This window comes from Cyprinodon tularosa, unplaced genomic scaffold, assembly GCF_016077235.1.
Source record: "Cyprinodon tularosa strain WSP-4 unplaced genomic scaffold, ASM1607723v1 ctg166, whole genome shotgun sequence".
In the NCBI taxonomy this organism is placed as follows: Eukaryota; Metazoa; Chordata; class Actinopteri; order Cyprinodontiformes; family Cyprinodontidae; genus Cyprinodon; species Cyprinodon tularosa.
Genome location: NW_024038493.1, coordinates 1566777 through 1580623, shown reverse-complemented (window position 1 = coordinate 1580623; position 13847 = coordinate 1566777). Strand labels below are relative to the sequence as shown.

Genomic DNA, 13847 nt, shown 5'->3' with positions numbered 1-13847 from the left:
GTTTTTCCTCCACTCTATAAAGCCTCGAACTAAATGCTGTTTCTGACATTTTAAATTGAAAAAGCTTCCTGGATGGGAAGCAAAACGTCTTCACACTTTAACTTTCTTGGAATCAGCAATTGAAATCTGTATGTTTTTTTGTCTGTTTTAGCTCGGTCTACTCCAGGTTTGACAAAGACACCTCTATCTGCTCTTGGGCTAAAACCTCATCAACAAGGTGGATCAGGTCAGTGTTCTGATAAGTATGATTTTTTTTTTTTCCTTTTTGAAACTCTTTTCGTGGTTTTAAGCTTCCAAACATGTACAATTCATTAAGGGACATATTTTAGGGAAAGTACACAACTTGTCTCATAATTTACATGGCCACAAAACCCATACGCAACAAGAGCCTCAACAAAAGCCGAGGAGAAGGATGGATGCGTCATTCATTTGCATCTGAAATGGACTGTGGCTGTGTTTTTCAAGTCCAAAACATCAGCTCTCCAGATTGCTCCTGGATACTTTTTAAGAAAAAAGGATTGAAAATTCAGTTGCCTTGGATTTAATTTTGTGGTTCTTATCCCTGAAACTTAAAATATATATGAGAATATATATGTATATATTCTCACATAAAACTAGCACAGTATTTCAGATGAAGCTTATTGTTCCTATTGTCAGGCACAGCGATGGTAGTGTGATGGCCTGGAACTGCTTTACCATTTCAGAACCTGGATGATGTTTTGTTATTGAACCATGACAGAATCCTCCTGCCATTAATTTTGTGACACTTGATGGTAGCTGTTCGTTCCAACGGGTACAAATCTATGTATTTCACATATAGGTCCTCCTCAAAATATTATGATAAAGTTAATAATTTTTTCATAATGCAATGATAAAACTTAAACATTCATATATTTTAGATTCATTGCACACTAACTGAAATATGTCAGGTCTTTTATTGTCTTAATACGGATGATTTTGGCAAACAGCTAATTAAAAACAAAATTCCTATCTCACAGAATTTGCATATTTCATCTGACCACTAAAACAAAAATGTTCTAAATACAAAAAAAGTCAAATAATTATGTACAGTTATGCACTCAATACTTGGTAAGGAATCCTTTTGCAGAAATTACTGCTTCAATGCAGCGTGGCATCGAGGCAATTAGCCTGTGGCACTGCTGAGGTGTTATGGAGGCCCTTGATGCTTCCATAGCGCCCTTTAGCTCATCCACAGTGTTGGGTCTTGCGTTTTCTCTTTACAATATCCCGCAGATTCTCAATGGGTTCAGGTCAGGAGAGTAGGCAGGCCAATTGAAAACAGTGATACCATGGTCAGTAAACCATTTACTAGTGGTTTTGGCACTGTGAGCAGGTGCCAGGTCGTGCTGAAAAATGAAATCCTCATCTCCATAAAGCTTTTCAGCAAATGGAAGCATGAAATGCTCCAAAATCTCTTGATAGCTGCATTGACCCTACACTTGGTAAAACACAGTGGACCAACACCAGCAGCTGACATGGCACCCCAGACCATCACTGACTGTAGGTACTTGACACTGGACTTCTGGCTTTTTGGCATTTCCTTCTCCCCAGTCTTCCTCCAGTCTCTGCCACCTTGATTTCCAAATGACATGCAAAACTGAGCAACAGTCCAGTGCTGCTTCTCTTTAGCCCAGGTCAGGAGCCTCTGCCGCTGTTTCTGTTTCAAAAGTGGCTTGACCTGGGGAATGCGGCACCTGTAGCCCATTTCCTGTCTGTGCATTATGGAAAACAATGCACTTTATCACAATATGTTAATATTTTTTAGAAAGACCTGTATTCCCAGGTTGGGTTTGATTGGCCTTAAAACAGTCATTTGAAAGAAGCATTCTGTTTTCATTCAGGTTATCTCTGTCTGATATGTGCTGGAGGAAATCATCTAAAACATTGAAATACCCCTGCAAAGGCTCTTACATTTCTGCTTTGAGCTCTTCTTTTCTTCTTTTTTTTTCTTCTGCTTTCTGACTTTTACTGCTGCCAGACTCTGATTGTAATAATGCAGAGCAAGGTAGGAATATCCTGTTACATAATAACTTTAATGTCTTCAGAGCTTTTTGTGGTATTTAGCTACAAGTGAATGTTTCCTTTTTTTTAACTGATCTGCTCCTGATTTTTCTGTTTTTCATTCTGTTCGATTATGTTTTGAATGTTTCTCAGATAATCGCAGCATAGGGGACTCTAGGCCTCAACCGTTCAGCGGTCCTCTGACCTCCAGCAGTCCTGTCCACACTATTGATGGGTGAGTGTTTACTCTCCCCTTATCTTTTCCACAGTGCATCATTTAATAAGCATAAGTTAGGTTTGTGTTCTCTGACTAAATTCTATAGTGTTTTGAGAGATTTAGCTTATTCTTCTGCCTCATTTCTGCACTCCTAAAATATTTCAACAAAATTTTGAGATTCATGCAATTTTATTACATAGTAAATACCATGTTACCTTTTTTTTTGCTAACTTTAACATAATTTATTAAATAATCCTAAAAAGATGACTACTACATTGTATAACAAAGCAAGTGTATTTAAAATACATAATCATCTGTTTTTTTATTTAGTAGTAATGACAAATTGTATTGTGCCCTTTAAAATACATAAATACAAATACTTAAATTAACTTTAAACAGTATAGGAGGCATTTACATGACATTTTTAGACTATTATTGAAAAGTTGCCCAGATATGTAGGAAGCACTCTGATACCATCTATAGGCCAGCGTGGTGTTTGCAGGGCTTGATATGAACCTTTGTGCTTCCTTGCCACTATGGCTGGTGGTTTTACACTTGATAACAGCTCACCATTTTCAAAAGCCATTAACTTTGTTTTTGTGAAATGATGTTAAATCTTATTAAAACTGACTACGCTGTGCTAAAGTGTGTTTGAACTAGATGTAAAGCCTGCAAATGCAGGTGTCCTGAATTTGTAACTGTCAATTGAAATATTAACATTTGTATTTTTTCTTATCAACACATATAAATGTGTTGAGTTGGATGTTTCATCTGTGAGAATAAAAATTTAGAAGTTACAAATACAAGTTACAAAGATACAACATACAAGTTCAAATCAAAAATAATTTAGTAGGAATCTACCGTCTCGGATGAAGAGGTTCTATTCCTTACCAGTTGGTAGCGGTAGTGTTCCTGAAGTTTGTTCAGCAAATGCAAAATGTAAGAAGAAGAAAATTATGAAAGCAGAACGGATATGAACAGATCAAACATTTCAAAAAACATATAGGGTGTGTCCTATTTCAAAGGCTGTGTCCTCCAAAGACACGGTCTACAAGGACTGGGTCCTTCAGACAGGAGGCCGTCTTGTTTTGTTTTTATGATCGTAATTGCGGAAAACAACTCGTGAAGTTTGACCCGCTAGAAAAGCGAGGTGCGCAAGAACGCTGGGACCCTTTTTCCACCTGGATCTCCGCCCTTTTTGGCCCTCATGTCCCTCTGTCGTCGGACTAAACTCGTCCCCACTTCCTCACCGCCTCGGCCGTATCTAGACCCACAGTGTGTAGCTCAGACCACGCTTCAATATTGAGCATAATTTAAAAATGTCTGTGTCAAGCTTACTGCAACACACTGCTGTAAGGGTATAACCAGGAAGCGAGGTAGGAGGGCAAAATAGGTTTAGCGCCACCTCAGCACGGGAGGAGAATTACGCCCAGGAGCAAATAGATAAAAATAGACCGGAGGAAAAAAAACATGAATCAATTCTCTTGCGGACGTGTCGATGCATCGATCCAACAGCCGACGATCCGATGCATCGATACAAAACGATTATTATTTACACCCCTACCTGGTAGGGAGTGTAACAACTTTATTTGGGTTTAGACACTAGCGCATGTTTTTTACTCTTATTCCATATTTTTGTGAATGTATATATAAAGTTAGATTTTTTAGAAAAACAATACTTTTTTTTCATGTTCAGAAGGAGGACTGGTTCTTCAGATGGTGGCCCCCACGGACCCCCTTCCCCATACACCCACAGACCTGCCTCTCCTGAGGGATCCCAGGTCAACATCATGGGTGTGCACACCGTCCCCGGCAGCCCAAACACCCTCCACCGCACAGTGGCCACCAACACGCCACCAAGCCCTGCCCTTCAAAGACGATTAGGTCAAGCCAGCCCCTCCCTGGCCAGACACCAGTCCCCTTCCGGGGCCCCTTCTAGTCCTCTGATAGGCCGAAACCCTAAAAGTGCAACAGAAGGCGTTCCCCCAAGTCCGCTAATGGGACGGCGCGCAGTGTCGAGCGGCCGCAGCACACCTGACGAGCTGAGGGCAGCGTCTCGCCAGGGGAGCGCCCAGCCGCCTCCCACCCCTGCCTTCCCTGTCTCCCCGCAGCTCCCCGAGAAGAGACACATGTCTAGTGGAGACGTGGAGAGGACAGACAACAGGAACCTGATACCAGCCAGCGGTGGCAGTACGCCAAACCTTTCTGGCACCCATACTCTCCCAGATGTCTCCAAGTCTATCTATGGTGAGACACGCAGGACTGTGTTGGCTTACAGTTAGATTATCTAAACACTAATGGTCCTCACTGTCATTTTCATTTAAACAGATGGCAATCCAGACATAAGGATGAATGTTAAGTTTGTCCAGGACACCTCTAGGTTTTGGTACAAACCAGATATCTCCAGAGAACAAGGTGAGAACTTTACTTACAGATAAAACCCAAAAATATAAAAAATTTTCCCCCTGCTCAGAAGTAGATGGAAGAAAAGCTATTACTTGTACTGATACATATGAACATTGGTGGGATATGTTAAAGGCATGCCAATTTTTCCATTATTTTTGGAAGCAAAGAACAGGTTTTGTAAATGAAAATCTGAAAAACTGAACACATCCTATAATTTCAAATTTGGAAAAAAAAACAATCCGGAAATTACTCTTTAAAAAACCTTTAATTAAATAAAAGTTTTTAGAGAAAATAGTTTTTTTTTTAAGATTTTTTTATCAAATTATTTTCTTTTCAAATTTAGATTACAACCCTTTAAGTAAACATCACACTGGGTTAGCATTAATGATTTCACTAGTGTGACAAAACTAGGAAAGTAAACAATGAACAACAAGAAGTAAGGAATCCAGGGCGTAGAAAGTTTGCTATATTGTTTCGCTCTTTGATTTTTCTGAATCCCTGTCAGCAGTTCCGAGCCATGTTTATCAAATGTAAAAGAGTTGTTTTGGCTTGTTAGGTCAGATGCGACTGGCACGGTGTGTTCACCTCCGTACATTGCACTCGATGGTATCACGTAAATAGGTGGGTCAGATGTACCCATAGCATGATGAGACACGTGTCAATGGGCAGTTCCAATTCCACTAAAAGTTTTTTGTTCCCAGGTTTAAACATGACCCCCACTTTGGGAGTCCATGGCATAGACAATTAGGTACAGAGCTGAAAAGGTGTGTAAGAGCAAGGCGGTCTAAAGGCATCACCCAGTATTCCCTTAAGAAATAAGGGTTTCCAGCTGAGAATTGCGAGATTGTTTGTAAAAGATAATAGTCCATGTGATGTCAGCTAAATCTAGAATATCTCAACAGATTTTAAATATCTTCAGACTGTTTATTAAGTAATTTCCTTGGTATTCTTATTTTCTACCTTGCAGCCATCAGTCTGTTAAAAGACAGGGAGCCAGGGGCATTCATCATCCGGGACAGTCACTCGTTCCGTGGAGCCTATGGTCTGGCTATGAAAGTGGCTTGCCCCCCACCAACAGTCCAGCAAAATAAGAAAGGTAAACTCTGTAAAATATGCAGTACTTTTATGCCATTTATTGCCTATTTTATATAAATAATTTCATGTTTAATGTGTTTCTTTGGTAGCTGGCGACTTGACCAATGAGCTGGTGAGGCACTTCTTGATTGAGACGAGCCCCAAAGGTGTCCGTCTGAAAGGTTGCCCCAACGAACCCTATTTTGGTGGGTTTCTAACTTATTTTCCTGCCTGAGGTATGACTTCTTGAATCCACTGGTCCAGTTTGACACAAAGCTTTGCTTTGATTACAGGATGCCTCTCCGCTCTGGTATACCAACATGCAATGACTCCTCTGGCTTTGCCTTGCAAACTGATGATCCCCACCAAAGGTCAGCTAAACCACAACTCTCCAATGTTTTTCACATGTTTTATGATGCTAAGAAAAAATTTTTATGTTTGTACTGGCTTAATTCTTTGGTTTACCTTGTGTTATTTCTATTACACCCCCTTCCCTAAAGACCCAAATGAAGAGGCACTAGAACTCGCTACACCTACTGATCCGGTGGTTGAGCTTCTCAAACAAAGCGCTGGTAAGAATTTAAATACTTTAGGGGTAGAGATTTAATTCCTATTATCCTTATGAGGCAATTTCTTAAAATGCTAGGAAAAACAAAGGCAACATTCAATGGGTAAAGTCTCTGCAAACTGTTGTTTCTTCGCTTTCTTTGGCAAAGATGCCAATCCTTTTAGAGAAAGTGGTTAAGACGTAAACTTTTTCTTTTCTAGAGAGATGGTAAATAAAATATTTTCTCATTTTCCTAAACTTTGTTAACCTTCTTTTACAGTTCAGAAGGTTCCAGAGGAAGCTTATGGTAAATACTGTTTTGTGCTTATGAAAATGCTTATATGGAGTTGTTTTAGGCCTAAAGATATACATTATTGCACGGGCAATACATGCATGCAAGTGATGGTCAATAGTTATCTAAGTGCAAAGCCTCCCAACCTTCTCCCTAGTGCCTAAATAGAAAACAACTGGACTTGATTCATGAATCCCTTTTTTTAACCAAAAGGCTTTCCTAAGTCTTAATTTTAGTTACCGAATTCCCAACTCATACCACAGGTATCTGCAGACATTTACTTACAGTTGAAATTACACTGCCTGGGCAAAAAAAAAAATTGTCACCAAAAAAAAAGGTATTTCACTCTAATACTTTGTTGGACCGCCTTTAGGTTTGAATACGCCACGCATTCGCTGTGGCATTGTTTCGATAAGCTTCTGGAATGTCAAAAGATTTATTTCCATCAAGTGTTGCATTAATATTTCACCAAGATCTTGCATTGATGATGGTAGAGTCTAACCACTGCCCAAAGCCCTCTCTAGCACATCCCAAAGATTTTCATTGGGGTTGAGGTCTGGACTCTGTGGTGGCCAATCCATGTGTGAAAATGATGTGTCATGCTCCCTGAACCAGTCTTTTACAATTTGAGCCTGATGAATCCTGGCATTGTCATCTTGGAAAATGCCTGTGCCATCAGGGAAGAAAAAGTCCATTGATGGAATAACCTGGTCATTCAGTATATTCAGGTCGTCAGCTGACCTCATTCTTTGAGCACATACTGTTGCTGAACCTAGACCTGACCAACTGAAGCAACCCCAGATCATAGCACCGCCCCCACAGGGTTGTACAGTAGGTACTAGGCATGGTGGGTGCACTACTTCACCTGCCTCTCTTCTTATCCTGATTGGCCCAGCACTCTGTAACAGGGTAAATCTGGACTCATCAGACCACATGACCTTCTTCCATTGCTCCACAGTCCAATCTTTATGCTCCCTAGCAAATTTAAGCCTTTTTTTCAGGTTAGCCTCACTGATTAGTGGTATTCTTACGGCTACACATCTGTTAAGTCCCAATCCCTTGAGTTCCCTTCGAATTGTGCGTGTGGAAATGCTCTTAATTTCAGTATTAAACATAGCCCTGAGTTCTACTTTTGTTTTTCTTCGATTTGATCTCACCACACGTTTAAGTGATCGCCGGTCACGATCATTCAGGATTTTTTTCCGGCCACATTTCTTCCTTGAAGATGATGGGTCCCCACTATCCTTCCAGTTTTTAACAATGCGTTGGACAGTTCTTAACCCAATTTTAGTAGTTTCTGCAATCTCTTTAGATGTTTGTTCTGCTTGATGCATGCCAATGTTTTGACCCTTTTCAAACAGACTAACATCTTTTCCACGACCACGGGATGTGTCTTTCGACATGGTTGTTTAGGAAATGAAAAGCAAGTCATTGCACCAGTTGGGGTTAAATAACTTGTTGTCAGCTGAAAGATAATCGCCAATGCAGTAATTATCCAATAGGAGGCTCGTACCTATTTGCTAAGTTGAATTTAGGTGGCAACTTTTCTTTTGGCCATGTTGAAAGGAAGAAATAAAAAAAGATAAAGCTTTGACCAATTCTATTTTAGGAATTCTGCACATCATTGCAGATTAATGACACCCATCAATTTGCGATGTTAGCCTTCTGGGAAAGAAGTGTCACAAAATGTAACAAATGGTTAAGGTTCTCTAAAATAAAACCCAAAATATAGGAGAATGCTTACATTACCATGTCTCACACAGACAAGACATGAAGAACTGATGTGTTTTTATTAAACTTCTATAGGGTTGGCTATGAATATACATCTTTTACACAAAAGATTGAGGGCTATTCTATGGAAAGGAATGTTAGGAGGTCCCTATGCTAAAATAATAGGGATGGAACAGTTTATGAAAACCGTCCGGTTCGACTGTCTCAGTTCGATTCGTGTGTGTTGCGTTCGGTTCATGCGCTGCTCCTTTTTCTTATAGGCGAAGCGTTTACACTCCAGAGCAGAAGGTGGCGGTACTGCGACCAAAGCCAACCACCAGTAGTAAACAAGAAGAAGAAGCGAAGCAGCTTAGCCGGGTGTAGCAGAAAAAAATCAGTTGTTGTAGAGAATTGTTTGGGTATGGCGAGTGGGAAAGAACAGGAGTTGGAAGACGCGCCAGCAGCACTTTATAGGTCTGCTGTATGGGACCGTTTTGCATTTAGAGTGACCTACGATGACGGCGGAAAGAAAGTTGTGGATAAGAGTGCAACAGTGTGCAAGCATTGTGCAACACGTTTTGTTTATGCTAACAGCAACACGACCAACATGTCAGGCTAACAATCAACATATACAAAACCGAACCGAAAACCGTGAACCGAACCGGAGATTTTGTGAACCGTTCCACCCCTATAAAATAACTAATGCAATTTCAGACCGTGTGCTGCAGAAGCAGCAAAGGCAGTAGATTAACATGCAAAGTCGACACGCATCAAGGTGAATCAAAAGGTCCTGCAGCGTGTTTAGAGCAGAAGGAGTAGCACATCTTGACACAACAAAGCAGGTGAAGCAGCGCCTCATGAGCTTCTAAGCATCTATGGCACGAGACGCGCGGCACAAGCAGCAGCGCCACATAGAACAATCATAGAAGCTTATCTCTGGGGTTTCAGGGAGACAATCACAGCCATGCTGATGCAGAGCACTATGGTCATTCCAGTTTATTAACGCCTAAATTAACTTAAAATGTTGAAACCTGCCAGCAAAATATGTTCACTTCATTATCCTTGTGCCTGCAGTCTGGATTACTTATATAAAAAGCGCCTTCCAGCCGCTGTAAACAGTAGCGGAAAACCCCCAAGAGGCGACCGGGCCAGAGGCTGCCGTTAAAGGCGATTTCCATTGACAGCACACCGCTGGTGTACGAGGGTTTGGGGTAGAGGTCCAACAGCAAAATACTGTTTGAAGGCAGGTTCGTAATCTGGATCTCACTTAAAAACATGACTACTTATAACAGCAAATATAGCAAAGCCACTTTCTGCCATTGAACACAGGAGCAGCAGAAGCATCAGACACATCTTGACACACTTTACTTTTTTTCTGTTTGCTGCTTCCAGCACTTACAGTCTGAACATAGCATAACAATAGGAAGCATCCTGCTTCCTCTTCCTACCTCCTTCGTCACTGCCATTCATACATGGACAGCACTTATCATGGTGACTGCCAATGCACTTCTGCTTTGGCCTAAGATATAATCAGAAGGACACCTTGTCTTAAAAATATACAGCCGCTTTCATATTGGGCAAAATGTAACTCCTACCTCCTGTGTCTTCACCTTTTGCGGGGTCAACGGTAAACGTGTCCTGGGTATGAAAGAAATTCAATGACCTTAAGTGCCCTTACAGATTTGAATGTTTTGCATATAGCTTACATTTTGGATACTTTGGTTTGACCACTTGAAGCTAGGTTTGAGATTTGTTGGTTGTGTAGGGCATTAGGTCCACATAAAGAGACTGCATTTGAGAGCAGGGTAGAACATTTTTAAGACGTCCCCTGTGGTGGCTAAACATGGACAGCCCAAACTACGATTGCCATTTTTTTTTTCATTTATTAACATAGACCTTGCTTTACCTAATAACTTTCCAAGAAAAACAATTTGTTTGAGTTGCATTTGTTTGGGGGTTTTTTCTCCTACACTCACCGCATTATCGGTACGATTATTTTGCCCTTTTCGGGCCAATCCTCAGGTGTGCAAGAATTTTTCAGATCAGGTCGAGTTTCTGCCTTATCGAGCGTCCTGCATCATGTAGTATGCAGGGGGTAATAGAGGGCGATTAGCTTCTCACGACCACTTCCCAATCAGGAATTGAAAGGTCAGGAGAAAATCAAACATATTTCAAAGTCAGTCGGCCCTCGTGAGCGTCTGTGGGCAAATCCTGCTGTTGCACCAGAGCTACAGTATGAGTGTCTACAAGCCGATTAACCAGAACCTCGTGGAAACATCCTTCTACGAAGTTTTGGTAGTTTTTGTCATACAGTGTGAGCAGTTAGAGTGCATTAGAGTGTTGGGCTGAACATTGTAAGAACATGTTTCGTGAGCTGGGATCTCTTAAACGCTGTGGTTTCATCATAAAGTTTGAGCTGCAGCTGAGTACAACGATTAAAAACTATCGTACAGTGTATACCCGGCTTAAGGCAGTGTTAAATCTCTACAAGTGTTTAATTTTTACATGTGTCATCTAAGTTAGGTTCCCTGAAAAAAATTTGGACGGTTCACCATGACAGGATTCTTGATTCTAGATTTGTTGTATAGTTTGGCTAGCCTCGTGAGACCATCCTGATCTCGCGAGCTTTCAAGGTTTCACTCGCACATCAGTCTGGAGACTCTCCGTTAAAGAAAATTTGGAGCAGTTCACCAAACAAACGTCCAATTAGCGTTGGCTTTGAGGCGGGTTGAGGTGTGATGCAACGAGAAGCGCGACAGTTCAGTCTAAAGAACATGGCGGCTTCAGCCGATGAAACTAGCGTTAGCGTGGCTATCGAGCAAGTTTTATCGGAATTACAGAGTATTTCTTCACTGAAAGAAGAGCAAAACACTGCTCTGGAGGCAAAACACTGTTCTTGCTTTTCTCCCGACTGGTTTCAGCAAGAGTTTGATCTATCAATTGGCTCCTCTTCGTCGTCGCTCTGTTAGTATGTCATATGCTTCGTTCATCTGATTGGTTTATTTGGCCCGTCTATCACCAACATAGGCCAATCAGCTAACCAGTATTTTCGCCCCTTCCCAAAATTACTTCAACGGAAGGTTTCCAGATGGATATGCGGAGCAAATCCATCTGGCGGAGTCAAGTTAGAGTTTGGCTTTGTGAAACCAAACTTGGATGTTGACATTCTGAAAGGGATATTTTCTCAACCAACAGTGAAGATGCATGGTTGGATGATTGACTCAGTAACTAATGTGAGTGAACAGCTTTATCAGTGTGATCAGTCTGCCTACAACTTGGAAGCCAGGTAGATCTAACCAAGAAACCCTCAGAATCAGAGGTAAAGGATCTTAAAAAAAAACAAGAAGTCAATTTGAATTCTATTAAATCACATTGCTGCCATGTTCTGGTTGACTGAGAAACCCTTATAAAGTGCTTACATTTGTCTGCGGAATATGCATGAATGTTTCTCACAGTCCATTATTGTCCAAACGCTGCTGACACTGTTCCGCCCTCACCTTGCACTTACCTGCTTCCATGTTGTTCATTTACAGCTTGCAATGTTCTGTTCATCAACTCTGTGGATATGGAGTCACTCACGGGGCCTCAGGCTATTGCCAAGGCCATAAGTCAGACCCTCACAACCAACCCCCTCCCTGACGCCACCACTGTCCACTTCAAGGTGTCCATGCAGGGTATTACACTTACCGACAGCCAAAGGAAGTAAGGAAAGCAAGAATAAAATAAGGTGGTATCTAAAAGGAAAATATGTTTTTGGTAATTGGTCATTTATCTCTTTTTCTGCAGAATTTTCTTCCGGCGACATTATCCCCTTAACACAGTGACCTTCTGTGATTTGGACCCCCAGGATAGAAAGTAAGGGTTATTTTTCCACAAAGAATAGCAATATATGCTGATGATCACCTCATTATTAAGAAATACTTCTGTTTTTCTTCCATAGATGGGTAAAAGAAGGAGGTGGATCAGTAAAGTAAGTTCACTTTTAGAGCTTTGTTGAGATGGCTTTAATATACACTGCATGCTGACATTTTTCCCATCTTCTAGGCTTTTTGGGTTTGTTGCAAGGAAACAAGGAAGCACAACGGACAATGTTAGCCATCTGTTTGCTGAGTTGGAACCAGATCAGCCTGCCTCCGCCATCGTCAGCTTTGTCTCCAAGATGATGAAGCGGTGAAACCCTGAAACTTCATACGGCAGTGGCCGAGTTGCAATCGTCCATCATCGTTGGTGTCTTTCTTTCAATGACTCAACGTTGTCCTTGTTTTTTTTTTTCTGTTTATCACCTTCTCTCTTTTTTTCCCTCTCCACCTCGCTGCTTGGTCTTTCTTGAGAGTCATCTCTCTAACACCAGGGCTTTGGGCGTTGACGCAGAGTGGAGCTAGGGGATGTGTTTTTGTGGAAATGTGCACGTGACAGAAGCGACTGTTGGGGAGTTGATTCAGGGGAACGTAAGAAATTGTGGAATTTTTTTTTTCTTTTTATCAGTTTTGATTGATTTACCAAAGGTATTGCAATACAAGTGCAAGAATGATGTAGCTAGTAAGCCATTAACATTTTCTCTTTTGAAAAGATGAAGTGAAACAAAAAAAACCTAAACGGAAAAACAAAAAGATGCGAGAAACTCTCTCTTGAACTTTAATTCTTCAGGAAAAAAACAAAGGAAAACAAAAGAAATTCTGAAGATGTTATGCATGTTAGCTTGATCCTTAAGCTTGGTTCTTCTACTTTCCACAGAAGTAATTGTGAACTACTTAGAGGTCATTTTAAGGGTCTGCTGTGTGTTGGAAAGGGCTCTGCAGTGAAACAACAACTGATCTAAACTGTGCATAGCAGACCCCATCTACAAAAAAAAAAAAAGGTACGTTAGTGCAAACAATGCTTGCATTCTTTCAGCATCCAATCCTTTAAAAAAAAATGAATTGCTGGATAAACTCCAGCCTGAAATCATCATCCGCCTGAAGATGTGAAAGCAGTCTGTCCACCAGATAGCGCCACATATTCAGACTTTTTCCTCCATCAGTACTTGCTTGCAGTAACTGATCTGTTGATAAGACGCTTCCACAGAAAACACTGGAAACCACCAGGAACCGGCCCAGTGACCTGGACCTATGCACTGTTCTTTATGCATGTTATTGTCCCAAAATGCACCCTCCATCAAAGCTACGTTTACGTCCACTGAGAACATTGCTTCCCATGTGTGAACAATAAAAAAAAATTGAAGAATATCCATGTTTAGACAAGAAAACTGAGTGAAACTTGTCAAAAACTGCATGAAATAGAATTTTTTTAGTCTTTTCAAAGTTCTGAAAAATCGATGGATTATTAATGAATTCTGGCAGGTTTACATATTTGTTTTTCTGATTTTGACCTATTCTGTTCTATTTGTGTCAAAACTCATTTTCAGTCCTCATTAAAAGGAAAGTTTAGATTTATTTTAATTTTTTTTCTGTTACAGTGCTCTAAGTTTTACTTCGGCAACAACAAGACAAAATAGATGGAAAACTCCATTGTCTGCATGTTCAACTATTGATACAGAGCTCACAATATGCATATTTTTACTCTGCTTTACCCAAATTAGT

At 40.8% G+C, this 13847-nt stretch overlaps 1 protein-coding gene across 12 annotated transcripts in view; it reads left to right on the top strand.

Moving 5' to 3' along the window:
• The window catches only part of tns1a (tensin 1a), a 138820-nt gene extending 125676 nt beyond the window's left edge, over positions 1-13144 (top strand). For 4 of the 12 annotated variants that reach the window (XM_038280958.1, XM_038280948.1, XM_038280952.1 and 1 more), the window contains 14 exons: positions 152-226; positions 2000-2026; positions 2164-2257; positions 3936-4486; positions 4568-4654; positions 5613-5741; positions 5830-5925; positions 6013-6090; positions 6220-6291; positions 6547-6573; positions 11802-11970; positions 12055-12123; positions 12209-12238; positions 12313-13144. In XM_038280958.1, coding sequence (XP_038136886.1) covers positions 152-226; positions 2000-2026; positions 2164-2257; positions 3936-4486; positions 4568-4654; positions 5613-5741; positions 5830-5925; positions 6013-6090; positions 6220-6291; positions 6547-6573; positions 11802-11970; positions 12055-12123; positions 12209-12238; positions 12313-12442 — 1634 coding nt within the window. In that variant the 3' untranslated portion in view covers positions 12443-13144. The remainder of the gene's footprint in view (positions 1-151; positions 227-1999; positions 2027-2163; positions 2258-3935; positions 4487-4567; positions 4655-5612; positions 5742-5829; positions 5926-6012; positions 6091-6219; positions 6292-6546; positions 6574-11801; positions 11971-12054; positions 12124-12208; positions 12239-12312) is intronic. The other 8 variants (XM_038280960.1, XM_038280955.1, XM_038280953.1 and 5 more) reach the window with 7 other exon arrangements.
• The last annotated feature ends 703 nt before the right edge of the window (positions 13145-13847 follow it).